The sequence below is a fragment of the Onychostoma macrolepis genome, chromosome 25 (assembly GCF_012432095.1).
Source record: "Onychostoma macrolepis isolate SWU-2019 chromosome 25, ASM1243209v1, whole genome shotgun sequence".
Classification (NCBI taxonomy): Eukaryota; Metazoa; Chordata; class Actinopteri; order Cypriniformes; family Cyprinidae; genus Onychostoma; species Onychostoma macrolepis.
The window spans coordinates 24002533-24020443 of record NC_081179.1 but is presented as its reverse complement, the minus strand read 5'-3'; the positions used below and the strand labels follow the sequence as shown (position 1 = coordinate 24020443).

At 38.9% G+C, this 17911-nt stretch overlaps 1 protein-coding gene across 3 annotated transcripts in view; it reads left to right on the top strand.

Moving 5' to 3' along the window:
• Nucleotides 1-17911, top strand: part of LOC131534462 (anoctamin-1) — a 28471-nt gene extending 10560 nt beyond the window's left edge. For all 3 annotated transcript variants that reach the window (XM_058767342.1, XM_058767340.1, XM_058767341.1), the window contains exons 3-24: nucleotides 1918-2016; nucleotides 2104-2255; nucleotides 2775-2829; nucleotides 2941-2992; nucleotides 3159-3214; nucleotides 3419-3460; nucleotides 4003-4067; nucleotides 4139-4273; nucleotides 6142-6302; nucleotides 7612-7694; nucleotides 8242-8310; nucleotides 9145-9219; nucleotides 12057-12258; nucleotides 12377-12488; nucleotides 12714-12771; nucleotides 12847-12947; nucleotides 13049-13191; nucleotides 13936-14088; nucleotides 14373-14425; nucleotides 15419-15603; nucleotides 15677-15782; nucleotides 16043-17911. In XM_058767342.1, the coding sequence (XP_058623325.1) occupies nucleotides 1918-2016; nucleotides 2104-2255; nucleotides 2775-2829; nucleotides 2941-2992; nucleotides 3159-3214; nucleotides 3419-3460; nucleotides 4003-4067; nucleotides 4139-4273; nucleotides 6142-6302; nucleotides 7612-7694; nucleotides 8242-8310; nucleotides 9145-9219; nucleotides 12057-12258; nucleotides 12377-12488; nucleotides 12714-12771; nucleotides 12847-12947; nucleotides 13049-13191; nucleotides 13936-14088; nucleotides 14373-14425; nucleotides 15419-15603; nucleotides 15677-15782; nucleotides 16043-16255 (2370 nt within the window). In that variant the 3' untranslated portion in view covers nucleotides 16256-17911. The remainder of the gene's footprint in view (nucleotides 1-1917; nucleotides 2017-2103; nucleotides 2256-2774; nucleotides 2830-2940; nucleotides 2993-3158; nucleotides 3215-3418; nucleotides 3461-4002; nucleotides 4068-4138; nucleotides 4274-6141; nucleotides 6303-7611; nucleotides 7695-8241; nucleotides 8311-9144; nucleotides 9220-12056; nucleotides 12259-12376; nucleotides 12489-12713; nucleotides 12772-12846; nucleotides 12948-13048; nucleotides 13192-13935; nucleotides 14089-14372; nucleotides 14426-15418; nucleotides 15604-15676; nucleotides 15783-16042) is intronic.

The window sequence follows — 17911 nt, the reverse complement described above, 5'->3', positions numbered from 1 at the left end:
GGATGGTCCCAATCGTGCAGAGATACTCAGGCACACAGACACACATTTTGGTCCATAACTCCGGAGCCATAAAGACTAGCATTAAAATAGTTTTCTTATATATCACTGATTTAGACTCTACATGTATATTTTTACGTTATAAAAAAAAAAAGAAAAAGTACATTTTAAGCTCCTCCCAGGCCGTTCGTTTGATTTGCATGAAACTCAGTGTACTCATTCAATGCCCAGACACTCGTGACAAAACGTTGTATTGGTGTACATGACAAAAAGTTGTATACAATTGGTGTTGAAGCTAAACTCTGCAGGTCAGTGGTTTGGACACCCCTGCTGTAGCAGATCTCTACAGGTGGCACTGGGGAGGGGTTTCATAATCGCACCGCAGGCAGATCGCAGAACACATGCCTGCGTGGATTCGGAAGTACATCTGATCCCATGATTTACTTACCCTCAAGCCATCCTATGAAAGTATGACTTTCTTCTTTCTGAAGAATACTGTTATATTAAAAAAAAAAAAAAATGTGCTGGCTCTTCCAAGCTTTTTAATGGCAGTGATTGGGGTTTAATTGCATCCATCCATCATGAAAAGTGCTCCACATGGTCCGGGGGATTAATAGAGGCCTTCTGAAGTGAATCCATGTGTTTGTGTAAGAAAACTATCCGTATTTAAAACTTTACAGAACCATAATCTCTAGCTTCGCTAACTGTCGCACGCATGTTTACGAGAGAGTGGTGTTTCAGTAGGACGTAGATGAATGTGGTGACGAACGAAGTTCATTTTTAGTCCGTCTCCTGTCCTGAAAAGTCTGTCTTGCAGAGATTGACTAAAAATGAGCTCCTACAACTTACTGCCAGATTCTGAGCAGTACAAGAGCACGTGGTGCTGGAGTCACTCAAGAGTCGCTCTCAACTTATCTGTCCTTAAAGCCTATAAAAAATGAGTCTTCATGTATTTCACAACACTTCAGCATGTTATTCTCATTAAGTGAGGGTCATTTTTTAGGATTTTTTTACCCAAGCAAAGTCTCTGAGAACCTGACAGCTTGTAATTCTGGAGACTCCAGGAAGGCTGCAGTTCTGGAAAATGGCTGCGCTGGAGAATAAATGATTCCTGGTGGTTTTACACCTAATTCTTCACCTTGATTCTTAATTCTTTTGCAGTTAACATGTCTTTTCTTCTCCATGTGTTTTTTTTTTTTTTCTGACCCTGCTGACCCAATGAGCATTTTGCTGTCAAATGGTCATGTCTTCACTTATTTTTTTCTTTTTTTCTGTATTGCATTTTCTGTATTTCTGTTTTGAATATTTCTCATGGGGATTTAATCATGTTTGACATCTCAGTCTGAGTCAAATCCTTTTTTTTGGCTCATTCTATCTGTTCAAGAAAACATGCCTAATAATTCTGCACACCTGAATATAAAGAGTTTTTCACTTAAAGTCTTCATGGACAATTATATCACTTCTAAATGATTAAATACAAAATGAATAGTAGTTATTAAGATTGATATGGTTTGGAATTGGTAAAATGTGCTTGGGGGAAAAAAATATGATCAGAATATCAACGTGTCTGATAATTATGCACGCACTGTAATCTTATTTCCAGGCTTACTCTTTCTCCTTCTATTTTTACAATGTTGCAAGTTATAAAACACACACATACACTGACTCTAATCACGCCTGGGATTTCTCAGATTGACTCGGGTATTACACACAGACCTGACCCGACCAGGACCCGGCTTACTTAAAATATGACCCGAACCCATCCAGGTCCTGAGTGCTCGTGTTTGGGTGGACGTGTGAAGACCATACTGGCAAAAACAGATATTTTGGATTTGTTTAGTATGGCCCAGTGAATATCATCTCTGCTTGTACAGACACTGCGACTGTCAAATTCCTTCAACAACTTTTCTGTGTTTTCAGACCAAGACCCCTGGGGTGGGCTTTGTGAAGATTCATGCTCCGTGGAGCGTTCTCTGTCGAGAGGCTGAATTCATGAAACTGAAGATGCCTACCAAAAAAGTAATGTTTGTGGAGAGGAACGTGCACGGCTGCTGTGTGTGAAGCAGAGATGAGATGAGTAAATGTGATGCTGTGCTCTTACTGTAGGTGTATGAAGTGAAGCACAGCAGTGGCGTAATGGAAAAGATCAACGCGTTCATCAGCAAACTAACAGATCCTCTTCATCCAAACTTAGAAGAGAACAGGATACAGAAAGCGAAGCACCTCTCGTACCCGTTCTCCAGGGAAAAGCAGCATCTGTTAGTGTCTGCTTCCACAACAACATCCTTTCTCAAGCATGAAACACATCTAAATGTCTGTTACATGTACTGTTAGGCATTCAGGTGATTTGTGACCTTCACATGGCTGAACCAATGTTACGCTTTCATTGTACTCAACTTTCAAAGACATAAAGGCCTATTCACACTGAGAGCAATTTCAAATAGGACAGCGCATCCCTTTGGACCCCTTCACGCAAATTAAGAAATTCTGTAATTAAGCCCCAAGTATACTTCAGTTTCATCGTAATATGAGGTAGTCAATGAAATTATATATTAGGGGTGTAACGCAACACAAAAATCACCGCTTGGCATGCTGTCGTTACAGATTTCAAGCAGTTAAACAGCAAGTTACTTTTGTTCAGGGATTTACAAAGACATTTACACACATGATTTGTGTGAATGGGCCTTAATACTAGGAACTGATTGAAACACTGGACGGATGCAAAAATGTATTGAAAAATGAAATGAAAATCTACTTGTGACCTTTCGTCGTTACAGGTTTGATTTGTCTGACAAAGATTCCTTTTTTGACAGTAAAACAAGAAGTTCGTTAGTAAGTATAAAGAATTTGACAGATGTACCGCATTAAAGCCATATTTAATCATCTCAATATTTGGACTTTTCTTCCCATGAATTAAATGTTTGATTATGTGCATTGTTGTAGGTATTTGAAGTTTTGAAGCGAACCAAGTGCACAAAAGCGAAATTTAGCATGGGTAAGCTACTGCTTTATCTATACATCTGAGAGAATGAGAAATGTAATTTCTTGAGTTTTCGCTTGATGCTAGCCAAGCTTTAGTACCCAATTTTATGCTCAATTCATTGACAGCAAAACTGTAACTGAAGGAATAATCCAGTGTGTCGTTTTCGCACATTGTTCAGGAATAACTAGTCTGCTTGGGAGCGGTGTTTATTTGGCTGCTTATCCACTACATGATGTAAGTACTTGTGTTGAACTGTGTCTAAGGATCTTAAGCTATCTGTACAGAACTGATCAACACTGTTGCATTATTATAGTGACACCTAGACTTATCGAGGTGTAAGTACAGACCAGCTGTCCAACTTGCTTGATTAATAGATGCAAATCTTTTCAGCGCTGGAATCCTCAACAGGATATGATATGCTCGTTTCTTTCCTTACAGGGCGATGTTGATGGGGAAAACGCAGAGCCAAATGACAGAAAGGTGAGGTTTTGTTCCGTCTATATTTTATTTTGCCAAACAAAAAAGTCAGATGGTTTCTGCTATTAAGCAACCGGACAAGAACGAGTTTCAGAGCGAGAAACCCCCAGCTACTAGCATGGTTTGAAAAAATGAACGGTGACAAAACCCCAAACCATGTGTGGTCTAGGACTAAAGCTGATCTCATTGGCCAAAGTCAAATACAGCACAACACCCAGATAACAGCAGAGTGCCATCGAGACCAAACACTCTTTTTGCTGATGAGCTGATGCTCTGAAGCAGGTGTGATAAACAAAGAAGACAAACAACATGTGCTGCTTCCCAGGATCGGAAACCACCATATTAGGCCAACTTGGACCTGCCGAGGATACTGAGTGTGTCGCCGTCACAGCTCAGAGCTCAGGGAAAATTTCATTTCCCAGCAGGCCAATGACCTGAAGCACACAGCAAAAACTATGAACTGAATGCATGCAGCTGCAAAGACAACACTTGAGTCTGGAGGTGACGATGAGCGCTGTTTCATCATGTCGATGCGTTTATTTCAGCTGCTGTATGAAGAGTGGGCCAGCTACAGTGTCTTTTATAAGTACCAGCCCATTGGTTTAGTCAGGTAAACTAATCTCAAACTCTCTGATGTCTCAGTGTTGTAGGTTCATTAGAAACATCTCAGTTATCTTACAGGAAGTACTTCGGAGAGAAGATCGGTCTGTACTTTGCTTGGCTTGGCGTTTACACCCAGATGCTGATCCCTGCTTCCTTAGTCGGGGTCATTGTGTTCCTCTATGGATGTGTTACTGTTGATGACGACATTCCCAGGTCAGTGGAAGCCGCACAAAACGTTTAGTGGACATTTAAAGTGCAACACACAATCGCATATGCATTTCATCATCATATCAGATTTCAGAAGCAAAATGGTTACTTTATTTTGGTAAGGACAAACTTAAAAAATCAGCCAGGACGTTTTCATTCAGGACAGGAGACAAAATGACCATTGATGAACTGATCCAGTTTTGTCTCGTTTGGCAAACCAGCAGTTTGTGAGGAGGCACACCATTTCTGCTGCCAGCCGTGGTTTAAACAAAACGACTAATAAAATGACCCAAGACAATTTGAGAATTTGTAGTTCCTTGACAAGGTCTATTTTAATAACTGGAAGTGCTATTAACTCATGACTCACATCTCAGTTAAGTACGGTTGCATAACAGATTTCTTGCTTTGTGACGGCAAAAAATACTGTTGGGTAATAAAGTACGAGCCCCCCGTTCTCGATATAAACCCTCGAACTTTTTAAGAGGAAGTTCATACTTTGAGAAAGAGCATATAAAACCAAACATCTGTGTGCAGGTCCCTCTGGAGTGTGTCACTGTCAGGATATTATGACAGAACGAGAAGGGCCTGATGGAGCCGTTTCTGCAGTTTTATACAGAAACCACAACTCCGTTTTGGGGCTGAAAGAGCAGAACTAATAAGAATATTGATCATCACCTGCTCTAATGAAAGCATGAAAATGATTTTTAACATGACTTTCGTTTAAAATGATGCTTTATAATGTAAGTTAACACTTTCCAAGAAATGACACAAAATAAAGCTTGAAGCGGATTTCTTTTTAAATGGTCAGTGAAAAGAGTTTCTTACAGGGTTCCTACACGGTTTGGAAAAGTTAGTTTATTTATTTTTTTTAATAATAGAAAATTAAGAATTTAATGAAAATAATAACATACAGGAAGTGAGGTTTCATGGCAGCTGTTTAGTGATTGTTTAGTGATTGTCAAATGTGTACTTTTTTATTATGCAAAATGCCAGTTATAAGCATTTTGGGTTTCTTCACACTATATTCTTAGCACCGTATTAATTAGCCTCAAGGACCTTTGCAAAAATAAAAATATATACAGACTTTTATGTGCACACAGGAAACCATTACATTTAGCGTATCACTGAATATGCATTAAAGTCCTTGAAATATGCCCCAATGAAAGCCAAACTTATGCACTTTTTTACAGTACCAGTCTTTTTTATAGACCCTTGATTGGCCAATTTTATGCTATTAGCCCATTTCATGTCATGGTTTCTCTGCCGCCACAGACGATGTGTTAAATTGGACATTAGGCCTTGATATTAGAGGTACTACCGTAAGAAAAGCAGGTAGATCTCTGTTAATTCATGTGCATCCACGCTATCATTTTATTCATAGTAATGAACAGATGGCAGTGATGCACAGGGGAAATAGGTTATAGAAAGCAAGAAATTGTAATGCGTAAGCATGCAAAACATTTCCATGCACGTGTGAATATTTTCTCGAGGACACAAAAAAGTTTCTTGTGTGCATGTAACAGTCTGTATTATTTATTTATTTTTAATTTTATTTAAGGGACTCTGTGTGTTGTCACTTTGAAAAAATCAATAAAAATAAAAAACCTGAGAAAATAAAAATGTTTACAGATGACTGTACTATATACCAAATATAAAGCTGAAAATAATGCTCTATGAACCATTTATGTTAAATATGGTTTGAAAATCTACCGAGAGGTTTGGAAATTTGAGTCTGGAATTTTGAAATGGAAAATAAAAGGGGTTAAATACAAACTCATGAAAATATGTTATAAAAACACCACAAATGTAACGTGCTTGTACGTTTCCCATGATCAGTTCTCAGTTAATGGCCAGTGTGCTTGTTCTGTCGGCAGTATGGAGATCTGTGACCAGCGGAAGAACATCACCATGTGTCCGCTGTGTGACCGCGTGTGCAGCTACTGGAACCTGAGCACGGCGTGTGGCACGGCCCGCGCCAGTCACCTGTTCGACAACCCTGCCACCGTCTTCTTCTCCATCTTCATGGCGCTGTGGGGTGAGATCTCACTTCCGCAGCACTCTCAGTGCGAAGCCTCGGCAGGTTGTGTTTGCTGCTGCTGAGGCTGGGATGCGAGTAGCTGCAGGTGAAAGCGTAGGTTTAGGGTTGAGCTTCAGTTCAGTGGCAACCGTAAGTACGTCTGCACACAAGTTTACAGTGTAATTACACAGATATGTAATAATGAGTGATATTAATTATGACCTTGCTATAGGGCGTGGTTTAAGGTTAGTTGCTTGTGAGTATGTATAATGTACTGTTATCACTACATGAAGTACATCTAGCATACATAACAAGGTCACTGTAAAATGAAGTGGTGCCAAATTTTGATGGAACACTTAAAAATAAAGGTTCTTAAAAGGTTCTTCACAGCGATGCCACAGAAGAACCGTTTTTGGTTCCACAAAGAACCATCTCTTTATAATCTGAAGCTTTTGTGAAACAGATGTTAAAGGATCTTAATGAAACCATTTCGATAAAAAGGTTCTTCTATGGCATCGTGAAGCACCTTTATTTTTAAGAGTGAAGTAAATAGTATTTAAAGACACGTAATATATGCGCAAATTCAGTGATTGAACTAAAATAGTGAATCATGTTGTAGCGACGGTCATTAATTCTGCATTGCATCACGGGTGTAACGAGCTCAATACTGTGCGGCACCGATTTAGCGAATGCTCCGTGTGTGTTACTCTTCCAGTCTCTGTATCTCCTCGTTCTCTCTAAACTAAACATCTCTCCGTCGTGTGCTTGTTATCATCTGTTTGGCTGTTTCCTGTGCGTCTGTGAGGCTTCTCTGCTCTGTTCAGTGTCGTCCGCCGAGGGATTTGGACAGGAAGCCGCTGACTTTAGCTCTGTTCGGGGGGCAGAAGTTCACACATAAGATTTACTGTGCTTCCATCTGTTCGGAGGAGAGACATGACAGCTGTTGCTCTTTCACAAGTATAAATACAAAGAGATGAATATCGCAGAAGCTTCGTAGGCTTGCTATATCTCTGCTGCTTTATGAGCTGAGTGCAGAAATCTGGGCCTGTTCTGCTTTTGCACGAAAAGAAAAACAAACATCTCGTCCTGTGTTTCATTTCAATTCTCATCCATGAATTTAGCCGATATGTGAAAGTCTGCACATAGTCTGATTTAGCTGCTCCCATCATTTACACGATTATTATGAATCATCTTTATAATGAAAATGTTAATATTTGATCACATTCTGCTACATTTAGCAGCTTTTCTCCTAATGGTTTCTCAGGTGTGGGTCAGAAGTGTAATGGAGTTCATTTCCTCACGTCAGTGTTATTAATGTGTGTTCCAGCGGCGTTCTTCATGGAGCACTGGAAGAGGCGGCAGATGCGTCTCAACTACGAGTGGGATCTCACAGGGTTTGAGGAGGAGGAGGTCTGATCACACGACACGCTCACATTAACACACCACACATCATCAGTGGATCATTTCACTAGTCTGTCATTTAACGCTGTCGTCCTCTTCTTCCCCTGGTGTGTGTGTAGGAAGCACTGAAGGTTTGAACATACTCAAAACTCTCTAAACACCGCTGTCGCTTCATCCGCTGTCACAGACTTTGCTCTCAAGAAATCTAGCATGTGCTGAATGTTCTTAGAAACACTCACCTGAAGAAAAGCCCGCTTTCTTTCTTTCTTTTTCTTTCTTTCTTCCTTTCTTTCCTGTTGGAAAAACCAGCATGCTGGTCCTGAGCTAGTCCTGAGCAGAAGCTAGTTGCTTATGACCAGCTCAAACCAGCTCAAACCAGCTCAAACCAGCTCAAACCAGCTCAAACCAGCTCAAACCAGCTTAAACCAGCAGCCATGCTTCAAAACATACCTAACTAGAATATGCTGCTTTATTCAACAGGGTTTCTCTCTCTTTCTCTCTCTCTTTCCTTCTGTCTGTCAGTTTTGTCATCTATGTTGTCATTTGTTTTTGTCAGGATCACCCGCGAGCTGAATATGAATTCCGAGTCATGCAGAAATCGCTGAAGAAAGACCATAAATCACAGGTGTGTTGTTCTTGCTATGAATGTGAAAATGAACTCACTGTTATATATTTGAAGCTGCTTTGAAACAATATGCATTGCCAAAATAAACAACATTATTTTGTAGTACTTTTTTATTTAAATAATGTAATTCAATATTTATAGCCAGTGTTTGGAAGGTTGCTTTGTAAATGTATTATGTTACAGATTACAAGTTACCCTATTAAAAATCTTATAAAGTGTGCTACTATTTCAGCTACTTTATTAAAGTAATGGAACTGATTACATTTGATTACTTTTCTGAATTTCTAACCAATGTTAATCATTTTCAAATATTAAAGCAGGCCGTGTTAATCTTACATCAGTGCTCAACGCTGATTACTGTCAGACTCACTTGAATTAAGATTATAATTTAATTTTAAAGCACAGCCACCACAAAATCAGACTTTAGCACCTCTATAGGTAACACTTTATTTTAAGGTGTCCTTGTTACATATTGCATGTACTTACCAATATAATAACAATTAATTATGCATAATTACATGCAAGTAACTCTAAACCAAGCCCTAATCCTAGCTCTACCCATTTAGTAACTACATGTAGTTAATTAATATGACTTTGTATCAAGGAGACCTTACAATAAAGTGTAACCCCTCTTTTTACTTTGAGATCTCTGATTTAAATACAGATTTAAAATAATAAGATATACTTTAATAGTTATGGTACTGTTTTTTAAAATGTCATTACTTGAATACACCGGTTTCCTGAGCTTGCCAACACTAAATATACTCCCGAGTCAATCCTGAAGTGTGGCTAAATATGTTTTGCACTTGACTTATTTTTTTTATTCTTCTTTAGCCAGAGAAAGAAAAGCTTACATGCAGAGACAGGTTTCCAGCGTATATGACGAACCTCATCATGATGCTTTTAATGGTAAGACTGTCCTCCATCAGCTCGTGTTTCATATGAATCTGTGCATTTGACAACACATGTGGGTTATACTTTAACTCATGTTAACAAATAAGACTTTATGGTAATGCGGAATACTTATTCAATATTAACTACGACTTTTCCCTCAATAATTTCCTAATTTGCTGCTTATGAATAGTTAGTAAGGTAGTTTAGGATTAGGGATGTAGAATAAGGCATTAATATGTGCTTAATTACTACTAATAAATAGCTAATATTCTAGTAATATGCATGCTGATAAGCAACTAGTTAAGAGACCCTAAAATAAAGTGTTACCGTTAATGCATTAGCCAACATAAACTAACGAGGAATTCATTTTTACAGCATTTCTTAATCTTTTTTTTACAGTATGTTAGGTTTATAGAGATATTTATGTCGTTCATGTTCGTTCACGGTGTGTTAACTAACGTTAACAGATAAAACATTTGATTTAAAAAAAGGTAAATGTTGAAATCAGCATTAACTGAATAAATGCTGTAAAAGCATTGTTAATTGTTAGTTCATATTAACTAATGTAGTTAACTAATGCTAACAGATGCAAACATAATGTAAAGTATCTCGTATATATTCATATTCAATCCGTTTATGAGCATGTGAATATGAATATGTTGGCATGAATACACTTGGCGCAGCCGGACGTCATGATTTCCCGTAACCCTCTGATGCATGGTTTCTACTAGAGTGGACAGATCTTTAAAACCCGCTTTAACCATCCCAACCACCGTGGGTGATGACCTTTGACCCTTACCCATCATACGATACGACTGTTCTCTGTATAGGTCATTGTTTTCCTTATCTATGACAACCTAAATTCAGCATGGCTGAGGAAAGTGGTGAAGCATCAGCTACCTCTGTCTTTTATTCCAGGAGATCCAGACAAGTACAAATATACTTTTTAAAAGAATAATATATAAGGAACATCAGGTATTATTAATGGATGTGTTGCTGTTCACCAAAACTACATCTGTCTACTGTAGTGGGCACCATGCTTAAAAGGGCACTTCTGTTCAATATATGTTACAGTTCAACATGCTTTCATTGAGCAAGGATGCATCAAACTGATGAAAAATGACAGTAAAGATGATGTTTCCAGAAAATTATTAAGCAGCACAATTATTATTTTTTGAGCTGCAAATCAGCATATTAGAATGATTTCTGAAGGATCACGTGACACTAAGAGACGACTTGGATATTTTAGTCGACTAAACTTAACAGTTTTAGTCAGCGGGGTAACAAATGATTTCAAGTTGAAACAATTGTTTGTTTTTTTACAGTGTGAGGACTGGAGTAATCACAGCAATCAATTACAGTTCACAATATATTCACATTAAAAAACAGCTTTTTTAAGTGGTAAAACTATCTAAGAATATTACTGTTTTTACCAGTGCTGTAATAAACACTGCCGCATTCCATAAAAAAGGTCACACTTTATTTTAAGGTCCAGTTCTCACTATTAACTAACTATTAACTGAAATGTTGACTCAGTAATCTCGTAATTACTGTTTAATAATAGTTAGTAATACAGTTGTTAATTTAGGTATTGGGTAGGATTAGGGATGTGGTATATAGTCATGGAGAATAAGTGCTTTATTAAGCAGCTAATATGCTAGTAATATGAATGCTAATAAGCAACTTGTTATTAGAGAGAACTGGTCCCTAAACTAAGGTGTTATCAAAAAAAAAAATGTAAAAATGTCAGTTTTGATTTCAAGATGACATTAAGTGAAAAGTAGTGAAATGAAGATCAATGACACATTTTACATGTAATAAAGCAAGTGGCAGTTCTATTAGTCTGCATGTACGTACACTCCTGACTTAATGAACAGACCTATTTTGACACAACGCTATTATGCACAGAAGAGTTTGGAAGCATCAGGTACCAGACTGAGTCGCTACTCTTAGTGCCGCAGAAATGCTGGTATCATTATTAGGTTTTGGTACACAGCAAAATCCCCAGTGTTAAATTAATACTGCCAAGTGTCTATATGTGTCCACACTACAGAGTGTTAGAAGTAACACTGAAGCAGTGTTAATTTAACACTGGGGGTTTTGCTGTGTAGAGAGAGCAGATGCTGGTTTGATCCGTCATCAGCAGAATGTCCAAACAAACACTGGCCCAGAATCACGACCTTACGGTCAAATACTGAAGCTTTTGGGAAATCCTAAAAATACACATGACAAAAATAGTCCAGTACTGAGGAGATTGCCAAAACGTCCGCCAGCTACTGAACACCAATCTGACACACAGCTACAGGAAGCCTCTCGTCCACACTGGAAAAAGTGATAAGTTCACTTTACTTAAAAAAATTGAGGAAACCCGTTGCCTTAAAATTATTAAGTTGAGTCAACTGATCACTTTTTACAAGTGCATGTGTTACTATATATAAAGGGTTTACATACCTTGTATCTGCCTTTATCATACATTTTTAAGAGACCGATCTGCCAGTGGTTCTCTTAAAAAAAAAGTTTTATTTTTTATGATATTGAAAATTTAGCAGAAGCTTTCCATATGAATTGATAAAGCAATGTGTCCTCTGTTGATAATGCACTGAATAATTCATAGTCACTTTTATATTTTGCCTGCTGAGAAAATAAACTTCTACATAAATCATCAACGTCTACAATAATTCATTCATATTTTTTTTGTTGTCTTCAAATTTAATTTGAAGTCAATAAAGTTTCCATACTATATCTTAATATTTTGATCATATCGTGGCTTTATTTGAAGGCATTGCAGTTGTTTTCACAGCGGTCTTGCTGTACTTCCAGCTGAATGAAGCGCGTCTCTTGCTGTTTTACAGATCGGTGTGACGTTTGCTATTGTATTTGGTGTGATTCTGTACCGGATCTCAACCAAAGCCGCTCTGGCCATGAGCTCGAACCCCATGACCCGCTCCAACGTCAGGCTGACGGTCAAAACCACCGCGGCCATCATCAACCTGGTGGTCATCCTCATTCTGGACGAAGTGTACGGCGCCGTGGCCCGCTGGCTCACTGTTCTCGGTCAGATTTGATATCAGACTGGCTTAGTGCTTTTGATCTCTGACGTTTACTTCTTTAAGCTCATGTGCACAATGCAGTGTGTGAATATCAATCATCTGTGTTATGTTTGTCTCCTCAGAGGTTCCTAAAACAGATAAGAGCTTTGAAGAAAGGCTGATCTTCAAAACCTTCATCCTCAAGTTCGTCAATGCGTTCACTCCCATCATATACATTGCGTTTTTCAGAGGCAGGTGGGTAATAAATATCCAGACCAGTTGTACAGGTTGTATAATACCTGAACCTAACAACTACCTTACTAACTATTAATAAGCAGCAAATTAGGAGTTTACTGAGGCAAAATTGATTTGTTTGTTAATAGCGAGAATTGGACCTTAAAATAAAGTGTGAGCGAACTGTCTTGTCAAGTCCACACTAAATAAGAATGGGTTCATGGTGACTCCTGTGTTCCCGTACAGACTCGGGGGGCGTCCCGGAAGTTATCTCTACGTGTTCGAGTCCTATCGCATGGAGGAGGTATAAAAACAGAAACTGCTGAGTTCTCTGAGGAAGGCATTGATTGCTGACGTGATGTTTGATGTGTTTGCTCAGTGCGCTCACGGCGGCTGTCTCATGGAGCTCTGCATCCAGCTCAGCATCACCATGCTCGGCAAGCAGCTCATCCAGAACAACCTGTTTGAGATCGGCGTCCCGTGAGTGCCACACACACACACACACATCACGAGGCGCTTTTATGGACATGCTGAATGCCTTTTGTGTTGCCATGCTTGGGGTCTTCTTTGCTTTATTGCAGTAAACTGAAGAAGCTGATCAGATACATTAAATCCAAGAGAGGCTCTTTCCAGGAAGAGGAATATGAGAAGAAGTTACAGCGCTATGAGACGGATTACTTCCTGGAGCCCTTCGTTGGCCTCACGCCCGAGTACATGGAGATGAGTGAGTGTTATACACGCTTATAAACCAAACCAAACCAAATCATCAGACCGGATGAACTGCTCTTCATATATAATCCATTTGTGCAGTTTTATTCATTGAGTTTCAGATTTGTTTGGTTCAAAAGCCAGTTTCTTACAGAGGATCCTAGCATATTTCAACATTATTATTTTTATTATTAACATCTGTTCATTGTTGTCATGATCTATGAATGGGATTTGCTGTATATTATATATATATTATATCATGGGATGACTCTTTGGTGCCCTTGAAAAAACATGGATGAATATATTAATAAACTCACATGAGGTTACATCAACAAAGTTATTATTAAGTGTTAATAAAGCAGAGAAGTAGTGGCAAATTCTTCAAAATTCATGTTCCACTTTTTTACTGTGTACTTTATTATATATCTTGTGAAACCAACAGGTTCTAAGATGTGAACATGCATGCAGCAAAATGTAAATTTATGAACTATTGAATTGTTATAGTCTCTTTCCAGGAAATATATAAATCTGAACACAATACACCTAACAATTGCAAACCGAGTCCAAACCATTCACAACCAATGTTAACAAACACAATGTGATTTTAATTATGCATTAATAAATGCTGAAATTAACATTAACTAAGATTGAAAAATACTTAATCTTAGTTAATGTTAACTAGTGTAGTTAACTAATGAACCTCACTGTAAAGTGTTACTGATTTGTTTTGTTATTAATTATTGTGCTTCTGTTCCTACAGTAATCCAGTTTGGGTTTGTGACTCTGTTTGTGGCATCTTTTCCGCTGGCGCCTCTGTTTGCGCTCCTGAACAACATCATTGAAATCCGTCTGGATGCCAAGAAGTTTGTGGCAGAACTCAGAAGACCAGATGCAGCCAGAGGCAAAGACATCGGTCTGTATTTACACTTCTCACAGTCCGCACATCATATAATAAAACTCAAGGCCTTGGTTTCAGCTCTGAGATCACTGTCCATTCCCACTGAGAATACTTTGAACTTTTTCCTCTAGTTTAGGAAAGAATGGAATATATTGAGTTTCATGAATCTACAGCTGGAATATTCCTGCAGATATTTCCATAATATTAATAATTGTTTTGCATCATCTGTTGGGTGTATTTTAAGAGGTTTACCTCAAAAATTGTATAAACTAATTGTGTTCCTCACGATGTCTTCACAGGAATCTGGTATAATATTCTCAGAGGAGTCGCAAAAGTGGCAGTTATTGTCAATGTAAGTGTCTATTAATGTAGTATCGCTAGCTGTGATCCACCTCTTCCGTGTGCAGCACTTCATACTCTTTAACAGTGCCGTTATGAACAAGACCACTCAACGAACCCAGCGCTGTAGCGCCTCAACTCCACACGTTAATGGCTTTAAAAACTAGAAATCGTAGCACTAGAACTGTTCTGTTTGGAAATACTGGAAGCCGTCTTTGAGATGGATTCGTGTAGCAGTGACCACTTATCTTCTGTTGTCCTGCTCACGTCTGATCCAAAGTTATCCATCGCAAAAGTGATTCTTCTGTGATTTTCAAGACTTCACTTATAATTAAAAAACGTTAAACATTCCAACTAGAAAGTAGAGGCAGAGCAGTCTAAGGGCCAGATTTACTAAACAAGACAATTAGCATGAAAGCGCAATTCCAACAAAGCGGCGATGGGAGTGTAAACTAAAGAACATCTCATTTCCATGATGACCAACACGATCTACCGAGAGCAGCGCAGATCAGCACGAGGCCGCAAACAAGCAGCGCAAGTGAAAAATAATGTGGCTTGGCAAACAGTGTGTTTGGAGAATGTCTTCCTCTGGCATTTCAAATAAATGAATACTTTTTTAATAATTAATATTAATAAGGGAGCTCAGAGATCCCTGAGAGGAAGAAAAATGGGGACGCACAAGGGTCACTATCTTCAAAGAAAGCAATCTGCGAGTGAGTGCCCTGCATGAGCCACATTCAAGGCACGGCTTTTTGAAAATATGCTCTTTTAGGCACAATAAGTTCCCATAGTCTCGCCGGACGGCGTTCTCTGCTGTGAGACGTCAGAGCCGCAATCCACTGCTGGGGCTCTTCTACGCAAGCAGGACGCTGCTTCTTCTTCTTCTTCTTCTTCTTCTTCTTCATTGGAGTCAGCAAAGGAGATGATCTTCACGAGAAGATTCTGTTAAAATGGCAAAAAGGAAATGATCCTTTACAAATATTAAAAGCTGTCATCTTTCCTGCAGGCGTTTGTGATCTCCTTCACGTCAGACTTTATTCCACGGCTGGTCTATCAGTACATGTACAGTCCAGACGGGTCGATGCACGGCTTTCTCAACCACACGCTGTCTTACTTTAACGTCAGTCACTTCCAGAACGGCACCGCTCCACTGGATCCGTTCCACCTGGGCTTCCATGTGGACATCTGCAGGTGCGGTCACCTATAATTGGAGCTCTAACTCAATTAACACCACATGAATGTTTAATTTCTCCTTTTCCTCCAGGTATAAAGACTACAGAGAGCCTCCGTGGTCTCCGACACCATACGAGATCTCTAAAGAGTTCTGGGCTGTGTTGGCCGCCAGACTCGCATTTGTCATTGTCTTTCAGGTTAGTGTCTAACATCCGAAGACACAGCTCTCCAAGACTCAGTATCAGCTACCTTAAATTATTGCCAAAGAAAATAAATATTCAAAGGATAAAAATGCTAAAAACGTAGAAAATTATATTTGTGGGTGTTTTGTCATGCTATCAAAGGCATTGAGTGAACTGCACAAAAGAAAAGCAGTTTTTATTTTACTGATTAGATTCTTCAGAGGTTTGTGATAGGAGGAACAGAAAGGCTGGTTAACTCCTCTCGTCCTCTGCAGAACGTGGTGATGTTGATGAGTGACGTTGTGGACTGGATCATCCCAGATATTCCCAAAGACATCAGCTTACAGATCCATAAAGAGAAGATCCTGATGATGGACCTGTTCATGAAAGAGGAGCAGGGAAAGACCCGGCTAGAGGACGGCTGTAAGGAGACGAGTCCTCTGACGCGCTCGCGCTCCGCGTCTCACACGGCCTGCAGAAACTACTAACACCAGCCGCCTCAGAGTTTCCTCGTTACATTCCACTGACGATCCCAGACTGCCCCAGCTCGTATCGTACAGCTCCTCATGCTTCGCAAATGTGTGCTTGTGCCATTGGTCTCTTTCAGTGAATGCTGCCGTTACACGTGTGACCGAAAACACTTCTGTCTGTGCGAGCTCCACTTTGTGCATCATTCATTACGCAGCAGTTTCTTAGCGCTGCTGGACATTAGCATAAACCAGAGCCGGTCAGCTCTAGTAATCCTGGTGAGGTGTGTTTGATGAAGGTTGTGGAGATGTCTTCTGTCTTGTCTTGCAGGTCAATTATTGTCATGGCAAAACAGTTAAACTACCTGCACTCTCAGAAATAAAGGTACAAAAGCTGTCACTGGGGCGGTACCTTTTTTAAAAGGTACACTTTTGTACCTGTTAGGTTCAAATATGTACACTTTAAGTACTAATATGTACCTTTAAGGTACCAAAATGGACCCTTTAGGTACAAACATGTACCGTTTGAAAAGGTACCGCCCCAGTGACAGCTTTATTTCTGAGAGTGTGGAGAACACATCCAATGTAAGGACAGACACGTTCACGAGATAGTAACAGCTCTGTCGCCCCCTGGAGTGCTACGGTTTGTTTGACCCGTACAAAAGGCTGTTAGATGTTTTGATTGAAATGTGATATTTCCTTTTGATTTTCAATCCTGAAGGTTTTGGTTGTTTTGTTTGCAGTTGTTTATGATTGAAAATATCTACTGTCTTCTATTTATAACAAAGCCTAAACATGGGAGAAGTTGTAAGGGTTTTTAGACAATTTTTGAACAAATTGACGTCAAAATGTAATCGGAGGTCACAATGAAAATGAGATCCTAATATTCATGATGTATTTGGACTTTGGGAAAGCCGCAGCAGATTTGAAGTGGACGGTCTTTATTCGTTCTTCTGTGTTCAAACTCTCAGATGAGCTCCATCTCAGAAAATAACGTTAATGTGACGAGCCTGCTTTAATTCTTTTAATCAAATGTACCTCCATGTTTCATGTTTTCACTCGTATTGTAAGATGGTCATTTTTCCAATGCTTTTACATTTTTTGTACATTTGATGCTTTTCATATTTAACGGAGCCTGGTGGTATTCATTGTCTTTACGCTGAGCAAGCATTAATGTTGTGGAACATATTTCATAAGACATTATACTTCTCATTCACAATGTGTTCATAGAGTGTAACAGACTTGAAAACCATGAATTCCATGTTAAGTCCAATAATGTCTTAGATTTTATACAGAATCGAGAAGTCACCTAGACTCGTAGATTTCTAATGCATCTGTATCCTGAGATGTGTGGCTTTGATTAATATTTACAGTTTGCACCAAATGGGCTGTACAGTACAACACTAATGAACTGAAGGTGATTTCATGCACCAAAGATAAACCGTTTCTGTGCTGATTTATTTTAAGGTCTTATGCCAAACACAAAAGTCATATTGTTTTTTTAAGTATGGTGTTTATTATTTACTGCCTTACATGTCTACTAAATTTTTAATACATGTAACTTATATATTTTGTTTGCTTGCCTTAATTTAGAAACACAATATGCTTTAGTTTAGTGAATGTGTCGTTGTGTATTGTAATGTAACACTAAAAAGAAATAAAGTTCCATTTACTTTT